General features: G+C 43.1%; 2 protein-coding genes across 5 annotated transcripts in view; both read right to left on the reverse strand.

Moving 5' to 3' along the window:
* Positions 1 to 1,025: 1,025 nt before the first annotated feature.
* On the reverse strand, positions 1,026 to 8,334 carry JPT2 (Jupiter microtubule associated homolog 2). Its single transcript, XM_082772073.1, has 5 exons — positions 8,238 to 8,334; positions 4,561 to 4,709; positions 4,044 to 4,186; positions 2,093 to 2,138; positions 1,026 to 1,354 (listed from the first exon to the last, which is right to left on the reverse strand). Exons 1-5 carry the CDS (start codon positions 8,279 to 8,281, stop codon positions 1,170 to 1,172), a joined length of 567 nt encoding a protein of 188 aa, XP_082628199.1. The 5' UTR covers positions 8,282 to 8,334; the 3' UTR covers positions 1,026 to 1,169.
* A 2,777-nt stretch (positions 8,335 to 11,111) lies between these two features.
* CRAMP1 (cramped chromatin regulator homolog 1) overlaps positions 11,112 to 15,553 on the reverse strand; it is a 42,442-nt gene continuing 38,000 nt past the window's right edge. For 2 of the 4 annotated variants that reach the window (XM_082772431.1, XM_082772430.1), the window contains exon 21: positions 11,112 to 14,838. In XM_082772431.1, coding sequence (XP_082628557.1) covers positions 14,674 to 14,838 — 165 coding nt within the window. In that variant the 3' untranslated portion in view covers positions 11,112 to 14,673. The remainder of the gene's footprint in view (positions 14,839 to 15,553) is intronic. The other 2 variants (XR_014318524.1, XR_014318525.1) reach the window with 2 other exon arrangements.

A 15,553-nucleotide genomic window follows, 5' to 3' on the forward strand; every position in this document is an offset into this window, starting at 1 on the left:
ACTGTGGTGTGGGGAGAATCCAAGTAGCTTTTCCCCCTTACCAACAGAAATCTGTGTCAGTCAAAGGCAAATCTAAGGCTGACCAAAGACAAGAGAATTCACTAACAGAGTCAGCACAGACAAACAAAAAAAATGCACTGTGGTAAAGACAACAAAACAGTCCTGGTTTCCGCAGTGTACAAAGTAAAAAAAATGTTGCAGAAACTAAGGCATTTCTATACAGGTTGGGTTACCAAAGCTGGCTGGCTAGACATCTCAGTATGTTTTCTACATTCACTGCACATCTTAAGTCGTTTCTCCTCAAAGAACACCATGAGGAGATTGTTTGCACCAACGTCTTTTCCAGGAAGCGTGCAAGCACTCAACCGAGATGCTTTTAAAGTCTTCTAGAATCACCTACACAAACCAGCACATTGGACTGGTATTACCATTCATCAAGAGCTAGTCAGAGTAATCAGCAGATTACTGAAGGCAGCAGAAATGCCTGAATATTCTGAGGAGGGGAACACTAAGACACTTATTAACATTGATGATTTATGAGAGTATAAAAGACTTTCAGCATGATTTGTCTTTGTATCCACAAACGTGGTGTTCAGCAAGAAAGAAGAAAAAGAGAACCAAAGACTACAGACACTCAAGAACACAGTAGCACTAGTTGTTCCAGTTGAACGTATTTACATTAAAGTGACTGCAGGTCAACTCATACTGTGAATCTGTGTCCTGTTGCCTAGAGAAAAGCACAGCCTACCTGCTGTGCTTCAGAATATTCCAGATGTGACCTCTGGGTCCCTACCCATTCACACTGTTTTACATGTTGACTGTATGGAAAAGCCTGACTCCACAAGAATGTCCTGAGCCACTGGCAAGCTAAGAACCTAAGGGCCTGATGAAGTCACCACAAAGTAGCACTGCTCTTTCACAAAGTTACACTAATGTCCCCCTCTGCCACCCACCCAGGCAGGCAGTCCATACTCATGTCTTCTGCAGGGCCCCCTTACCCTCCCCAGCCCTCCCTCCCCAAATCATCAGGTTTCCTTTGCACACACTTTGGCATAACCCTCATCCATCTGCCTAAGAACCTATCCACAAACAATAGTCCATAAACTGACCTCACAACCACAGACAAGACTTTCTGTGCAGACTCCGTTAGTGAAAGCGAACAGATGACCCTAATAGAACGCAATGCTGGATTTTCCACCCGGGGGATTGAGAACTTTGTTGTGAGAGCGTGGCCTTGGCCCTAATCTGGGCTCATGATTGTCTATCTTGGGTTCCGGCTCCTTGCATCGCTCCTCTTTGCCCAGATCTTTTTTCTCACCACCATCTTCCAGCTGTGGTTTGTTGTTTTCTGCAGCTGAACAATAAGAAAAAAGGATTAGACCAACTAGCAGACTGTAGTGAACAAAACTTTTTTGCACGCATCATCTTGTCTAGGCTGCATTTTTTCCCCATGCCTCCCATCCACAGTACACTAAGGATGTAGTTTATACCTATTCATTCTTTCCTGAAAGAAACAGGTACTGAAGAAGAATTTCACTTTTATAACAACTCCTTTCTTGCTTCAGCAATCTTTCTAAGGCAGACACGAAGGCCTAGCAACGTACCTTTGGAATTACTTTGGCAGTGTCAGACAATTAAGAGATCCATCAATCAATCCTTTCATACTGCTTGAAAGCAGTGCTCCCATCATTCTTTAACAGTAATTAGCAGAGTAATAACACATTTTGTCAGGCAGCTACTTGTTACTCGCAACTAGAGAAGGCCAAGACTACACACTTGAAGGAAGCAATCTGACAGATACATATGGAATCTCTGTATATATAGAAAAACATTCTACCTACAGTATCACGCAAAGTAGATATGCAAGCTATATACACATTATTAAGGCTTGTGCATGGGGTGCTCTCCTCAGTAAGAGGAAGAGAACAATTTCCATGAAGTTACGTGATTCAGTTTCTGACTAAGAGAAGGAAAACCTCTGTTATATAATGCTGAACTTCAGCTTTAGTCTTCTGTTTTTAAGAGGAAAGCATAAGAAACCGTTCCTCAGATCATGTCTTCTCAAAAACAGCAGAGAGTTTCTGTTGCTGACCTTCTGGCTTCTTCGGTGTTTCATCTTCTTTCAAGACAATGTGATCCTGCAATGAAACCAAAAAACTGTCTCAGTATATCACCATCCTCAAACAGTAACTCTGTCACAAGATCTTTTAGAAGTTTTTCCTTTGTTTCTTATCAAAGTTCATACATTTATTATGGTAAAAGCCAACAGCTACAGACACTCTTTTGCACTCCTCAGCCCTTCATCCCCTTTCACCACTTCATAATCCCAAAAGAGCTTCTAGAGTTTAGTTCTACTAGTGGACTCCTACATTACATTCAGGTGCACATCCCAGACAATCCATTGAAACAGATGAACACACTATGCTGATTCGTTAGATACTTCAAGCTTTGCCTGTGATAAGCAGTTCAGTCCAAAGGCACGGAATTACCATTCTTGACAAGTACATAATACCATCCAAGAGAAGTTAAGACAACTTAGAACAGCTAGCACACAAGCAGCCCTTCAGCACCCAAACTGACATTTGGCAATTACTGTTGTAGGTGAGTAGCAAGAGTGACCCAAACAGCGAGGTAATTCACAAAGCTTTTTAAATCACTTTCCCAATAATGTTAATTGTCAGAAATACAAAACAGTAATTCAGAAAAGCTTCCATGTTTTCCTCACCCACAAAATTCAACTTACTGTAATTGTTGCAAATATGCTACCCCCTTTCCATCCCTGTATCTCCCACAACTTCAATGCTCTAGTTAAATTCAGAGGAGTTTCCAGAGTTCTGTCCTCCCTTTAGTCAGGAAATCACAGGAATTAAAATTTTACATTAAAATAGAAAAAAAAGACTAGCCCCATAAAGGGGTACAGAGGAACAAAACAAAGCCCTCTGCTACTCCAACAGTGCTACTCCCAAGCAAACCTAGCTTCCACAGCCTTCCCTCCCCTCCCTTTTCTTATGACTCAACCCCTCCAAATAAACTTGGGAGCATGCATAAAGATCTAGGCAAAAGCCCACTACCCGAACCTTCAAATTTAGGAGGGAAAACTGAAAAAAAAACACTTAGATTTGTGCAATCTTTCCTTCTTAAGGTTCCAAGAAATTTGAGACTACTACTATTTCTTCAGCATAAAGAGTGTCAGCTACATTTCATAGGATGCTAGGTTTTCCTGGTACCTCGCATGTGAAAAACACTGCCAACATGGCAATTATTACTCTAACAGTAGCTACTTAGCATAAGGCAACAGTTGTAAATCCAAATACAGGGCTTTTGAACAGACAAATCAACCCAATGTAACTGGGAACGTTCCCTCCTTTTTTTCCAAAGCCAGATTTGGTCACAACTTTCCAACTTGTACATATCCCAGCTTGAAGACCAACAAATGATACCCGATACAGTAAGATACACTTGTCTGGCACCACAAAATCCATCACATGCTAGACCTGAAACTCAAAGTTGATTATCAGTGTTGATCACTGAAGCTTAATCATCTCCTGCTGAAGTTCTTTCATGTTGAACGTCAATGCATATATTTAAGAGAGGTGAAGACAACAGCAAGGCCATGGGACAATTTTGACTGTAGTTCACTGGTGTACACTGGCTTTCCAGAGTGGGTGTCAACATCACCTCTGCCAAACTGCAGAATACAGGGAAATCTTCTACCCATTTTAAAATACCTCTTGGCTCTGTGCCCAGAACTCCATCTGTACCTCACTTATAAGATGACCAAAGGATTCAAAAGCACTTAAAAAAAAAAATACACATCTGCAGTGTAATTAAAAGTTTTATCAGAAACTACAGGGCATAACGAGAATTAATATACCAAAGTTGATAAACTATGAAGAGATTTCAGGAATAACTGCCTAATTTGAGATTACCCCATTCACAATTTAGGTTTGTCATTTAAAAAAAATGCAGGCATTGCTGTGTTGGTAACAAGACTAGAAGATGACTCACTGAACTTCTCGACTCAGTGAAAAATGTACAAATACCTTAGGCTTGTTTGGGTGTGCTCGCACAACATTGGTAGATACTGGAGACCCAAAGATATCACTTGTCTTCCCACCAGGTGGATTCATACGCGGACGAGGCTGAGCAGTACCAGAATCCTCAAAAATACCACTTTCTTTTCCCCCTGAAAGGCAATTGTTACATTTTTTCCAGATGACTTAGACTTACCACATTATATCAAAAAAATTGCAAGAATTCAGAGACTTCTAGACCTCTGCTATCTAGAGATATCTTGCCTGAAGATAATGGTTGAAATCCCTTGTTACAAGAACTCAGAGAGTCTCAGATTCACAGCTGTACTCATTGCAGCTAACTGATGATAGAATTCTAGAACAGAAGCAGCATCATCATTTCCTAGGCCCCAATTTTACTAAATGTATTCATTTTGTAAAGACACATAATATAAAAAGATAAATATTGTTGTACAATAGTAACGCGAAACCACTTCTGCTTTGCAATTCAGAGCCCAAACATGCTGCAAGAAGAGACTGCACTTACCTGGAGGGTTTGTTCTTTTGGGAAAATTCTGTGGTTCTTCTGATGCTCCAAAGATATTGGATGCCATCCGATGTGGCCTGCTGGAAGAAGAAACTTCTTCTGTACTCCCAAAGAGATTACTAGACCCTCCTCCAGGAGGCTTCAGTACCCTACATCACAGAACAAGAGAAGCAAGAGATGGAAGTGTGTTCAAAACGTACAACGTTCCACATATTTAATGCCCCCTTCGCATTTCCCCTTCTATGTTATGATTGACTATGCTGATTTGAACTTACTTCAGGTAGATCTGTTAAGTCTGTGAAGCATCTACTTTTGAGAAGATGCCCTAATAAAGTATTCTCAAAATATTACCAGCCTTCTAGTCAGTCAACTTGATTGTTATCTGCTATTATTTGGAATGGTCACAACAGTGCTACCAGAAGGAAGGTCTATGCTATCTGTGGTCTTCCAGACAACACAAAAATACTTATGTCTCTGGTATTTTAAAAATAACCACTGCAGTGTCAGTCTACATTAAATTACATATATTGATTTTGCATCGGACATAAGTCAAACATTTCAACTTTTAAATAAAATGAGGTATTTCCTAGCTACTAAATATTTACTAGTTTCAGCCATCTGTTATCATACCAGATGCTGGAGAGTTTAGAATGGAAATCAAAGTGTGAGAAGCTGAATTTTCAGTTGCCAAGATGCACCACCATTAAGATTAGAGCTCCGTACCACAGGTATATCAAACAGATCCTATTAAAAAATGGAGATTACAACAGAATTAGACCAACTTCTTGAAAACCTACTAAAAGTCATGCTTGCCATCAAGTAATAAGTCTCCAGTCAATACCTATGCCTTGTTAATAGACTTAAGTCCTTTCCTAAAAAGGAAAGGAACCATTACCGGAGAGTAGTGTAAATAGAATTAATTGGAGAACTCACAGAAGAAGCATGGCAAAGCAATGAACGTGTAGGTATCAAAAACAACCTTCACAGTCATGGCTACCTGGTCAGTTACCCAAAATCTTAGCAGCTGAGCAATACAGTAGCTGAATTACACCTCTTCTAACCTGAAAACCTGATCTGGAACCTAAGCTCACCTTTCCTCTAATAAAATGGGAACAATTATAAGTTATAATTGTAACTAAGTCTTGATTATACAATTAGCAAGCTTAATAAAACATGAAAATAAATCCAAAACTAAGTGTTAGTCTTATGTTGTCCTCCTGTTTTTGTCACACACAGCATACATCCTAAAAAACCCTACTCCTGCAACGAGCAAGCTGGAGGAATTGTTTGAGGTGCTCAGGAGGCCCTTTCAAGTCAGCACAAGCAGCATCCCTTTCTCCTAGCATCACCCAGAAAAAATGTTGGAACCCCACAGACATTAAGTGGATTTCCCTCCTCGATTTCTAAAGCTTCCAATTACTAGCGTCCTTCCAATTATTCCAGAACAAAATAAACATTCAAGCAACAGCAACACCGAGTCCATAGAACTCTAAATAATGCCAAGACATTCACAGGAACTGCCAAAAATAACCTAGAAGTATAGCAACAAACTCTTCCCACTTCTGGTTTCACAGATGTGACAGGGTTTTGCACTCCCTCACTTTAGCCAAAAACCAGGAGAACACAAAGTTGTTTTGTTTCTGCACAGACTCTAGGGCAGCGTTGGCCTCCTCATACTTCCAAGTTCCACTTGCTTCTAGATCCAAGTGAGACAGTCAGGTCCCACAGGAACACGTCCAGGTGGGTTTTGAATGTCTCCCAAAAAGGAGACCTCACAACCCCCTGGGCCTGCTCCAGTGCTCTGTCACCCTCACCGAGAAGTTTCTTCCCATATTTAAGCGGAACCTCCCACGTTCCAGCTTGCACCCATTGCCCTTTATCCTATCATTAGACGCCACCAAGACGAGCCTGGCTCCGTCCTCCTGACACTTGCCCTTTACATATTTATAAACATTAATGAGGTCTCCCCTCGGTCTCCTCTTCTCCAAGTTGAACAGACCAAGGGAGGTGCTCCACTCCCTTAATCATCCTCATGGCTCGGTGCTGGACTCTCTCAAGCAGACAAATTCAGCATACACTTTATAGTCATTTTAGCTTATATTTCTATACCAGTTTATACTGCGATACTTTTTGTGCCTCATAGCTAGAGAATTTGGATCTTTTCTCTTTCCGGGGTAGGGGAGCAGAGAGGAAGCTGTGGTGTTTTTTTTTTTTCTCTTTTAAACAGTAATAATAAAACTTATTCTGTGCAATTTAAATCTGCCCCTTCTCGCCCAGACCAGAACTCTGTCAATTTATCTCAAACAGCTAAATTAGGAACCTACCCTGTAAGTTTAGAAGCCTCTACAAATTGCTTTGTTCTCTCCTGGCAGGCTTGAAGAATTTTAATTAGGTTTTGTGGTCTTTTTTGCTACACTCAAACACCCCTGAATTTGAATTTTCTTCCCTAATTAAACCTCTCAGCCAACCTCTGGAAGGGGTGCCAAGACTCAACCATTACTGCAAGACACTGACTAAATAAATATTTTTATATAAAAGATAGATCTATAATTATATACAACTGAAAGCAGAACAATGAATTCCTGCCTTTCGGAGTGCTCTAGTGAAGGCAGAAGAGGACAGTTGCTTTGTGCATCAGAGACCCTCACTGGGATAACCAGCAGAAGGGCAATCAGAAAGCAGGCACCGAGGTTTGGAACACCAACAGAGCCCCAAAAGTTGCAGGCCAGCTTCTGCTTTTAGATCAGTACAAATTCCCTGCTGATTAAATACCTCCCTCATCTTATACGCAAGCAGCAAGCTTTGTTCAGTCAATCCTCCTACTGAGCTGAAAGCCCTGCAGTATTTTGCAATAGCACTGATGGGGAGGACGTGTGCTATATTGTGATATTTCCCAAGTGGCTACCAGTTAAGACAACATTTAATGTTTTCAGCTCCACAGAGTAGCTGTGAAACTGCTCGTACACTCAATAAATTGAGGGTACAGGAAAGCAAGGCATTTGTATAGCCTACATCAGCAGGATGGTGAGAGCAATCTGCCCTGCTTTGTCCTCAAAGCAACAACAATTAAACGTGCGATTTGGTTTTATTTTGGAACAGCAAAACTTTTAAAGAACACAAAACTTCATCACGAAGGTTTAACAGCAATCAGACCATGCAGTCAGTTTCTCGCAGCAAACAGCAGCGGGCCGGCAGCGCTCGCTACATCACCGTGCACTGCCCTGGATGGCCGAAGACCACCACCTCTCCGTCTGAGGGCCGAGCAGAGCGTGCTTTAGGAAGAAAACATCCTATAAAGCCCTGCCACGGCTTAACAGCAGAACAAAGCCGAACCCAAAGCCCCCCCCCCGGCTGCCGGACGCTTCCTTCCCCGGGCCGGCTTTAACCGCCCCAGCCCCGCGGCCCCGCCAGGGGAAGGAGATTTTTTAAGCCGCTTCCGCGGGTCGGTGCCGGACCCGGTGAGAGGCGCCCCGGGCCCGCCCAGCTCCCTCCTCGCGGCCGGGGTCGGAGCCGGGCCCCGCCGCAGCCCGGCCGCCCCCCGTGAGGCGAGGCCCGGCGGGGCCCCCCCGCCCTCAGCGCCGCGCCTCAGGCCGCCCTCAGCCCCGAACAAAGCCCCGCCGGGGACCCCCCCCCCCGCCGCCCGGCCCCTGCCGGCTCCCCCCTCTCCGCCGCCCCACCTGGAGCTGGGCTTGGCAGCGTCGGCCTCCGGGCCCTGGAACATGGCAGCAGCCGGGCTCGCAGCGCTGCGCCGCGCCTCACCGGGGAGCAGGTAGAGCCGGCAGCCCCGCCCCCGCCCCCTCCCCGCCCTGCCATTGGTTGATGCGGCTGCCCATCACGCGGATCCGCCTATCGGACGCGGCTCGCCCCCTTGGGGTCCCGCCTGTCCGGTCAGCCTCGCGGCGGGAGGGAAGATTGAAAAGGGCCCGCGCCGGCGCTCGTCCTGGTTTTGCTCCCATTGGAGGCGCTGCACGTCCGTCAAGGGAAAGCGGCAGAGGGATTGGCTGGGAGGAAAGAAGGGCGGGCAGAGCGGAGGGAGGAGGCTTAAAAGGGCGGAGGGCGGCGGCCGGCCCTGGGCGCGGCTGCTGCGCGTGGCGGTGCCGCGGGGTCCCCGTGCCCGGGGCGCGCGAGGGGGGAGCTGCTGGGGGGGGGGTCAGGTCCTCCCCACCGGGAATCGGGGAATGCCCCGAGCTGGAAGGGACCCACAGGGACCGAGTCCAGCTCCCGGACCCACACAGCTCTGCCCAAAATTCAGACCGTGGGACTGAGAGCACAGTCCCAACGGTGCCGTGACTGCGTCCCTGGGGAGCTTGTTCCAGTGTGCACCCACCCGCTCAGTGAAGAACCTCTTCCTGATGTCCAGCCTAAACCTCCCCTGCCTCAGCGTGACACCATTCCCTTGGTCCTGTCACTGGTGATTAAGGAGAACAGATCAGTGCCTGGCGCTCCACTCCCCCTCATGAGGAAGGTGCAGGTCACCATGAGGTCCCCCCTCAGCCTCCTCCAGGCTGAACAGGCCCAGTGCCCTCAGTTGCTCCTCATCCATCTTCCTCTCTAGGCCCTTCACCATCTTCGTCGCCCTCCTCTGGACACTCTCCAACAGTTCGAAGTCCTTTTTGTACTGTGGTGCCCAGAACTGCACACAGCGCTCGAGGTGAGGCTGCACCAGCACAGAGCAGAGCGGGACAATCACCTCCCTGGACTGATCAGCAATTCCGTGCTTAATCAATGCATAATTACCTAAAGCTGCCCTCGGATGGTGCAGACCAAATGCTGAAACACACACAAAAGAGAATCAGATCAATTAGTAACACAATTCAGGTTGAAAGGAACCGCAGGAGGTCTCCAATCCAACCATCTTCTCCAAGCAGGCTGAGGGAGCTCTGCCATCAGGCCGTTTCCTCAGGGCTGTATTCACTTGTCTTGAAGAGCTCTGCAGACAGACACTGCACACACCTCTCTGGGCAGCCTGTTCCCCTGCCTGCCTGGCCTCAGGGTGGAAACTTCTTGCTGTAGAGATTATACAAACACAACGGCATAAAGTTTTTATTGCAGCTAAGCTCCTGCTTATCCTCAGTCATGACGATGTGCTGGGGCGTGTCTGTGTGGATAGGGGGAAATCAGGACGATATGCAGATCCTTTTGCTTTTTTTTCCGCTTGTTATTGGTAACCACTGTCAAACATAGGAGATTCAGGACAGAGAGCCCCCTGCTTTGACTCATTATGTTCACAGTTAGGGGATGCTATGGGGAACGGAAGCTGGAAGGCATAAAAAAGAACTACACAACCCAAAAATCAAAACATTCTCTCACCCTGGTGAAAATCATGACAATTTGGGGATGGGAGATGATGGAAATTATGGCATTGAGTTCACTGGAACCAGAATTTCACCTTGAAAAACTCAGCATTATGGACACACTTTTATCCCCAGGATTCTAATGGGGTCATTACTACGTACGTGGAAGTTAAATGGAAGATTTGATAGGATATGAACTGCAAATAACACACTGGACATGAGTTAGACCAAGTATTAGTATGTATTTATGCACAAGAATAAAAACAGCTTTACAAGTTGAATTGGAAATTTAAACAGAGGAAGTTTAACAGCTTTTGTATATTATATTAAATAACCAAAACACCTTTTTCCAAAATTGGTAAAGAATAAATAATATAATTTACAATATGGTACAAAAAATAATCAGTAAGGACAGGCATTCTGCTTTATACATACACTATATAGGTATATTTATAATCTATAAAACAAATTCACATCTCAAACAAGCCAGAAACCTTAGATGATATGGCTTAACTATTATTAAAAGAAACAGCATTAAATTTTGCTGCCAGAACCATAAGCTCTAAAGCAGTTATCATGTTTCAATAATTAATGATAACTTATTGCCGTAGTGCTTGCCAAGGTTTCACTTAGTTAACATTTACAAATTGCTGTCAAATTAAGAGATTCAAAGGTTTGAAAAGTTTTTTTCTTTCTTAAAAAAACAAACAAACAAAAACAACAACAACAAAAAAGTGCAGTACTTTTCTCATAAATTCATCCAAAGTCTGAGTGTAAAGAACAAAATGCAACTTAATTTCCACTCTGGGACCTGTGGAGTCAGTAAATTAGATGTTTTTATAAGTGTAGATTTCATCCAAGCTATTTAATTCAATTTAGAAACATAAAGAAGGGTGTCAAGGAAAGGCTTATCAATGCCATATTAAAAACAATCATCATTCCTATGCTTAATAGATTTAGTGATAAAGGATAAAATGAATTGTGTGGCTAATCAGGATGCAACCCCCAGAAGAAAACCCACTATTAATGTGCACACAGGTAGATCTAATTCTTAGGATGTAGTACTGCTTTTCACCCAGACTATTATGACAACAAATACTGAATTTTCTGCCACTCACCTTGCTGAACTACTCCGAACTTCCTTATTGTACATACAGCTGCTAAACCAACATGGGGCAAGCCATTCAGAAGTTTACAAATAAAACCAGTAGAAACTAAAGCCTTAGAGCAAATAATACTAGAACTGGAGGTTCTTAGTGTCCATTTGTCCTCTCCAACTGCCTTACAGTGTCTCAGGCAGCTATTAAGCTACCAAAGTTACACTTAACTTTAAAAAAAAAAAAAAAAAAAAAAAACTGCCCAAATTTCAGTGTAGCTTGCTTGAATGTTTGCTTAGGATAAGCTGACATTGTTACAAACATGAATCCTCTTACTTCTGCTGGGGAAGCTGAAAAAATTAAACTTGAAACAAATTTTGGGTTTTCCCAATATACGCGTGTGGGTGTATACGCATGCATAAACAGATGTACGTACACACATCCACACACCAATTTTTCCCTTAGCAGTCCTAGGCACAAATTAACAATAGGTATGTAAAGCACATCCACAGAGAATCCAGTACTGGTGGAGTTAGATGTGTGTTTAAGTGAGTTTTCATGTAGTAAGGGTAACAAATTCTGCATCAATTCAAAGTTATCACAACGATCTAAGTTATTTTCAAGTTTTTCCCTGATAAAACCTCCTTGTCCTGAAAATGCAGTTTGCAGAACATTACACTTCTGGAATCAGAAACCAAATATGGAAGGCAGGACTGTTTTGGAGCTTCAAGTCTCAAAAGACAGGACCACACTAAGAGAATTTGGTGCAAGAAAAGATGTCAAACTGTTTCATAATCAAAACTTTTAAGAGGCTGACGTTAAACACGTTTCTAATCACAGCGTTGATGCTGAACTGACTTCTGTCATTTCCACTTTATTACTTGGTGGTCCCAAGTCTACTTGCAATGGTTCAGCATATTAAAATTTTTTGATCTCGTGGCATCAGTAAGAACAGCCACCATGCTGACATTCATTCTGCATTATTATTATTCCCCTCTGGCCACTGAATGGGCTGAGAAGGGGCAACCTGACAGCTCCCTGTATCAGATGGCAGAAACTCTTCACATACCTTGATGAAATGCTCTGCCATACGGTGCAGCAACACCGGAACTTACTGTAGGCAATCTAAAAGTCAAAATTAGCGTGGAATCCACTTAACTGCTGTCATGGGTAGAAATATTTGTCAAGCAACCTAAATACATCAGAGACCATCAAGCTAGTCTTTCAGTATTTTAAAGTTTAAGAATGAGTTCAGATTTTTTGTTTATAATACAGTACTTCATACTAGAATACATCACATCCTCCTGCATGTCCTGTAATCCATAGCCACAGCTACATGAGGAGTCCTCTACTTCTGTCCTGCAAGTCTGAAGGATTCGGAGGTACAGCATATAGGATAACCAGCATTACTTATGTAAGAAGCCAAAACTGATAGGAGACACTCTGGGAAAGACTGAATCAAAACATGTAAAACTGAGAACTTTTAGGGTGAGTGACTCTCAAGATTAATGGACATCCTCTCCACACCAAGGGTGAATGCTCAGAATCACATACTCCTCAGCATTCATTCTTCTGACATCATTCAACTTTTTATGTTCCAGGTTAACATGATTTCCTGATAACTGCATCACCAAACAACACTCTGTAAGGATAACGAAAGAGAAATAATGACCAAAGGACTTAACATCCCATGTGACATGGACAGAATAGAAAGTTAGCCCACAGGTACAAAACTCTGTTTTTCTAGTCATGACTGTCTTCTTGCTAGTACTAAAGGCTTGACTCCCAGTTGGGAACAGCTGTTCATACTAATGCTGTTTTACATAGGTCTGTGGTTCCTGTATCAGAGAATGTAGCAACCTTTTACGTGGGGTCCTGGAATGTCATACAAATCTCAGTACTTCTTGATTGACATTAGTGAAGTTGCTCTGGGCCACACAAAAGGTGCATCAGAAAACTTGTGACATTTTCTTTAAATGACAAGGAGCGTAAGGCAAACCATGTAGCAGTAAAACAAAATCTTCCTAAGCAGGGTAAAGTGACTGGGAAAACAGCAAATCCAATCAGTGCATCATGAGCAAGGTTACGAGCAGAAACTCCCAGTCAAATGCCTTGTAAAAGCATCTAAAGGCAGGCAGAATTCCATCCACCAAGTATAGTGCAAGTTGGGAAAATGAACCCCTGATAATAGAGATGGAGTTTTATTATTTATTAATAATATAAAGTTGAGGTTTATACAGGGCTATGCCCTTGGAGGATAAGTTCAGAGCAACTTAAAATAGCCAAGGGACATCCTCTCAATGGAGAAGCAGACAAGTGCTTAAAAAAAGGGGCACAGTAAAGGTATTCTCTCTCAGGACTGGTAGGAAAGGAAATAGGAAAAGTCTCCTGAGTTATAAAGGCAGAACTGAAGGAAAACCAGCTGTAATTTTAGATTCCTTTCAAACAACTGGAATCAGATCTGTGTCTTTCAGATACTAAAACACTACCATTAAATGCATAGGGATTTAGCAGAGGGGGATCCAGATCCATTAGTGCCTGGGAGTGACTATAGTGAAAAATGATGCCCTGAGGTACTACAGAGTACCTGGAATTCATAGAACAAGGAAGAAACAAGGACGGACCAAGGGGTTAAACGAGGACTTGACACCCCTCCTCTTCATGACACAAGACAGACAGACAGATTTCAACAACTTTAGCATTAAAATATTATTTGTATCTATAGATTACAATATTTTTTTCCTATTTCCTCTCCTGGGAAAATTCTCAGGTATTGTGTTTTGTTTTGTTTTTTTGAGAAAGATGGCAATATATACAGGTTTCCAGCACAGCCAAGACTACTAATGATAAAGCTTTCATAGTGATTCCAATAAGTTGTTTTGCAGTTTCTCCTGACTTGAAAAGCAACCGTTCTTCAGGGAAAGCAGGAGAGCACTCTCCCGCTCATGGAATGAACTGTGCAATGTGGTGAAGAATCTCAAAGGTGGAAAATACGAGTGCAGTCAGAAGGATGATTGTGACATTTGATGGGGTTTAAAAATAGAGGACACTCCCTAGGGATCCACACAATCTGGGAGTAGGGTGAAGCAGAGCTCTCCTACAAAACAAAAAAGCAGGTGTATGCCCCTGCTGGAACGGTCAAACAAACCATAGCCAAAGAAACAGAATGGTCTATAGAAATGAAGCATCACAGAGTTGCAGCGTCTTTGAAGAGAGTGCAACAAACTTCAGTTTGACTGATTTCATAAAAAGAGTGCCAACTAGGACATGTCAAGATGCAAAACAGTTTCCATACCTACCCGCACCCTTCATCCTCCACAACTTCAATGTGGATTCCAAATCATGGCATTTCGAGTACTATGCAAAAACAACTCATGTAGGGGAGCTTCTGGCAATACCTGCTTGAGCTTCTTGCCTAGGCCGTTCCAAAGTACAAGTTCAGGACTGTCCTGTAAGCTTGCCATCTTACATCACTGATGCAGGGGACGCACCATTCCTATAATAATACTCCATGTTTTGTTGTTCCCGGTATATTGCACATTCCAGGACCTGCAAGTACTTCTTCAGACCTTGAAGACAACGCTTCTCTTTTAGAAAGAAGTGCACAAGACAGGGACAACTGAGCCTCAGCTGCTTCTCTGCAATCGGCCCTTGCCATGAACCAGCACTGCAAGCTCCAAATTAAGCTAAACAGTCTACACCAGCCTGCTGGTATCAACCACTCACTGTGAAAGATCCCCAATGGGGGGCCCACCACCTCCTCCATCAAACAGAATTTCCCTGCGGGTTGGCTCAGGTATCGACAGTTCCTGGGCAAGGTCATTAAAACGAGATATGTAATCTATGCTGTTCTCATTCATCATGCAAGCCAGCTGGGAATCCACCACCTAGAAGAGAGATGACAGAAAAGAAGAGCTACACGTCAGTGGAAATTTCATAGAGGTGTTTGAGTTGTAAGGGGGGTTTTGTGATCATCTTGTCCAACCCTCCGGCTCATCAAGGTCAACAAGAATAGGTTGCCTTGTTGTCCAGTTGGTTTCTGAGCATCTCCACAGATGGAGACTCCACAACCTCTCTGGGCAACTTGTTCCAGTGTTTAATCATCCACACAATAAAAAAATTCCTAGAATAGAATAGAATAAATAGAATTTCATGTGTTTCAATTTTTGCCTGCCACCTCTCGTCCTTCATTCCCAGCCTCCTCATATGAAGGGAGCACTTTATCTCACTTGATCTGAGTAAGAGAATAGCTCTTACCTGTGGCTAAATGGAAGCCTCTCAAAAAAATACATAAATAAATAAATAAATAAAACAATCTGAATGGACCTTACCTTAACATCCTTAATTCAGCATTAAAGTACACTAGTTGTTATGCAAAAACTTTATAGACATTGCATTCTACGCAATACCTGCATTTGTAAATAAAGCTTGACTCTGCAGGACATTTAATAAAATGCCTTTCAAATTTCTCCCATCATTAAAGCTATTTTAAAAGGATGCTCTAAATACACCTAACGCAAACCCACATCTGCCACAACAACAAAACGCTACATCTGCTCTGGTGTGCTTAAAATTGCAGCTGAACCCATTTTTCCCTGAAGG

The sequence above is a fragment of the Aythya marila genome (genome assembly GCF_965140915.1).
Source record: "Aythya marila genome assembly, chromosome: 15".
NCBI classification, from domain to species: domain Eukaryota; kingdom Metazoa; phylum Chordata; class Aves; order Anseriformes; family Anatidae; genus Aythya; species Aythya marila.

Excerpts from the sequence above, each read along its gene's own strand:
- JPT2 (XM_082772073.1), bottom strand. The coding sequence starts at position 8,281 with ATGTTCCAGGGCCCGGAGGCCGACGCTGCCAAGCCCAGCTCCAG. Across the intron at positions 4,710-8,237 it reads GCTGCCAAGCCCAGCTCCAG|GGTACTGAAGCCTCCTGGAG; the intron begins GTGGGGCGGCGG and ends TCTGTGATGTAG. Across the intron at positions 1,355-2,092 it reads AACACCGAAGAAGCCAGAAG|CTGCAGAAAACAACAAACCA; the intron begins GTCAGCAACAGA and ends CTTATTGTTCAG.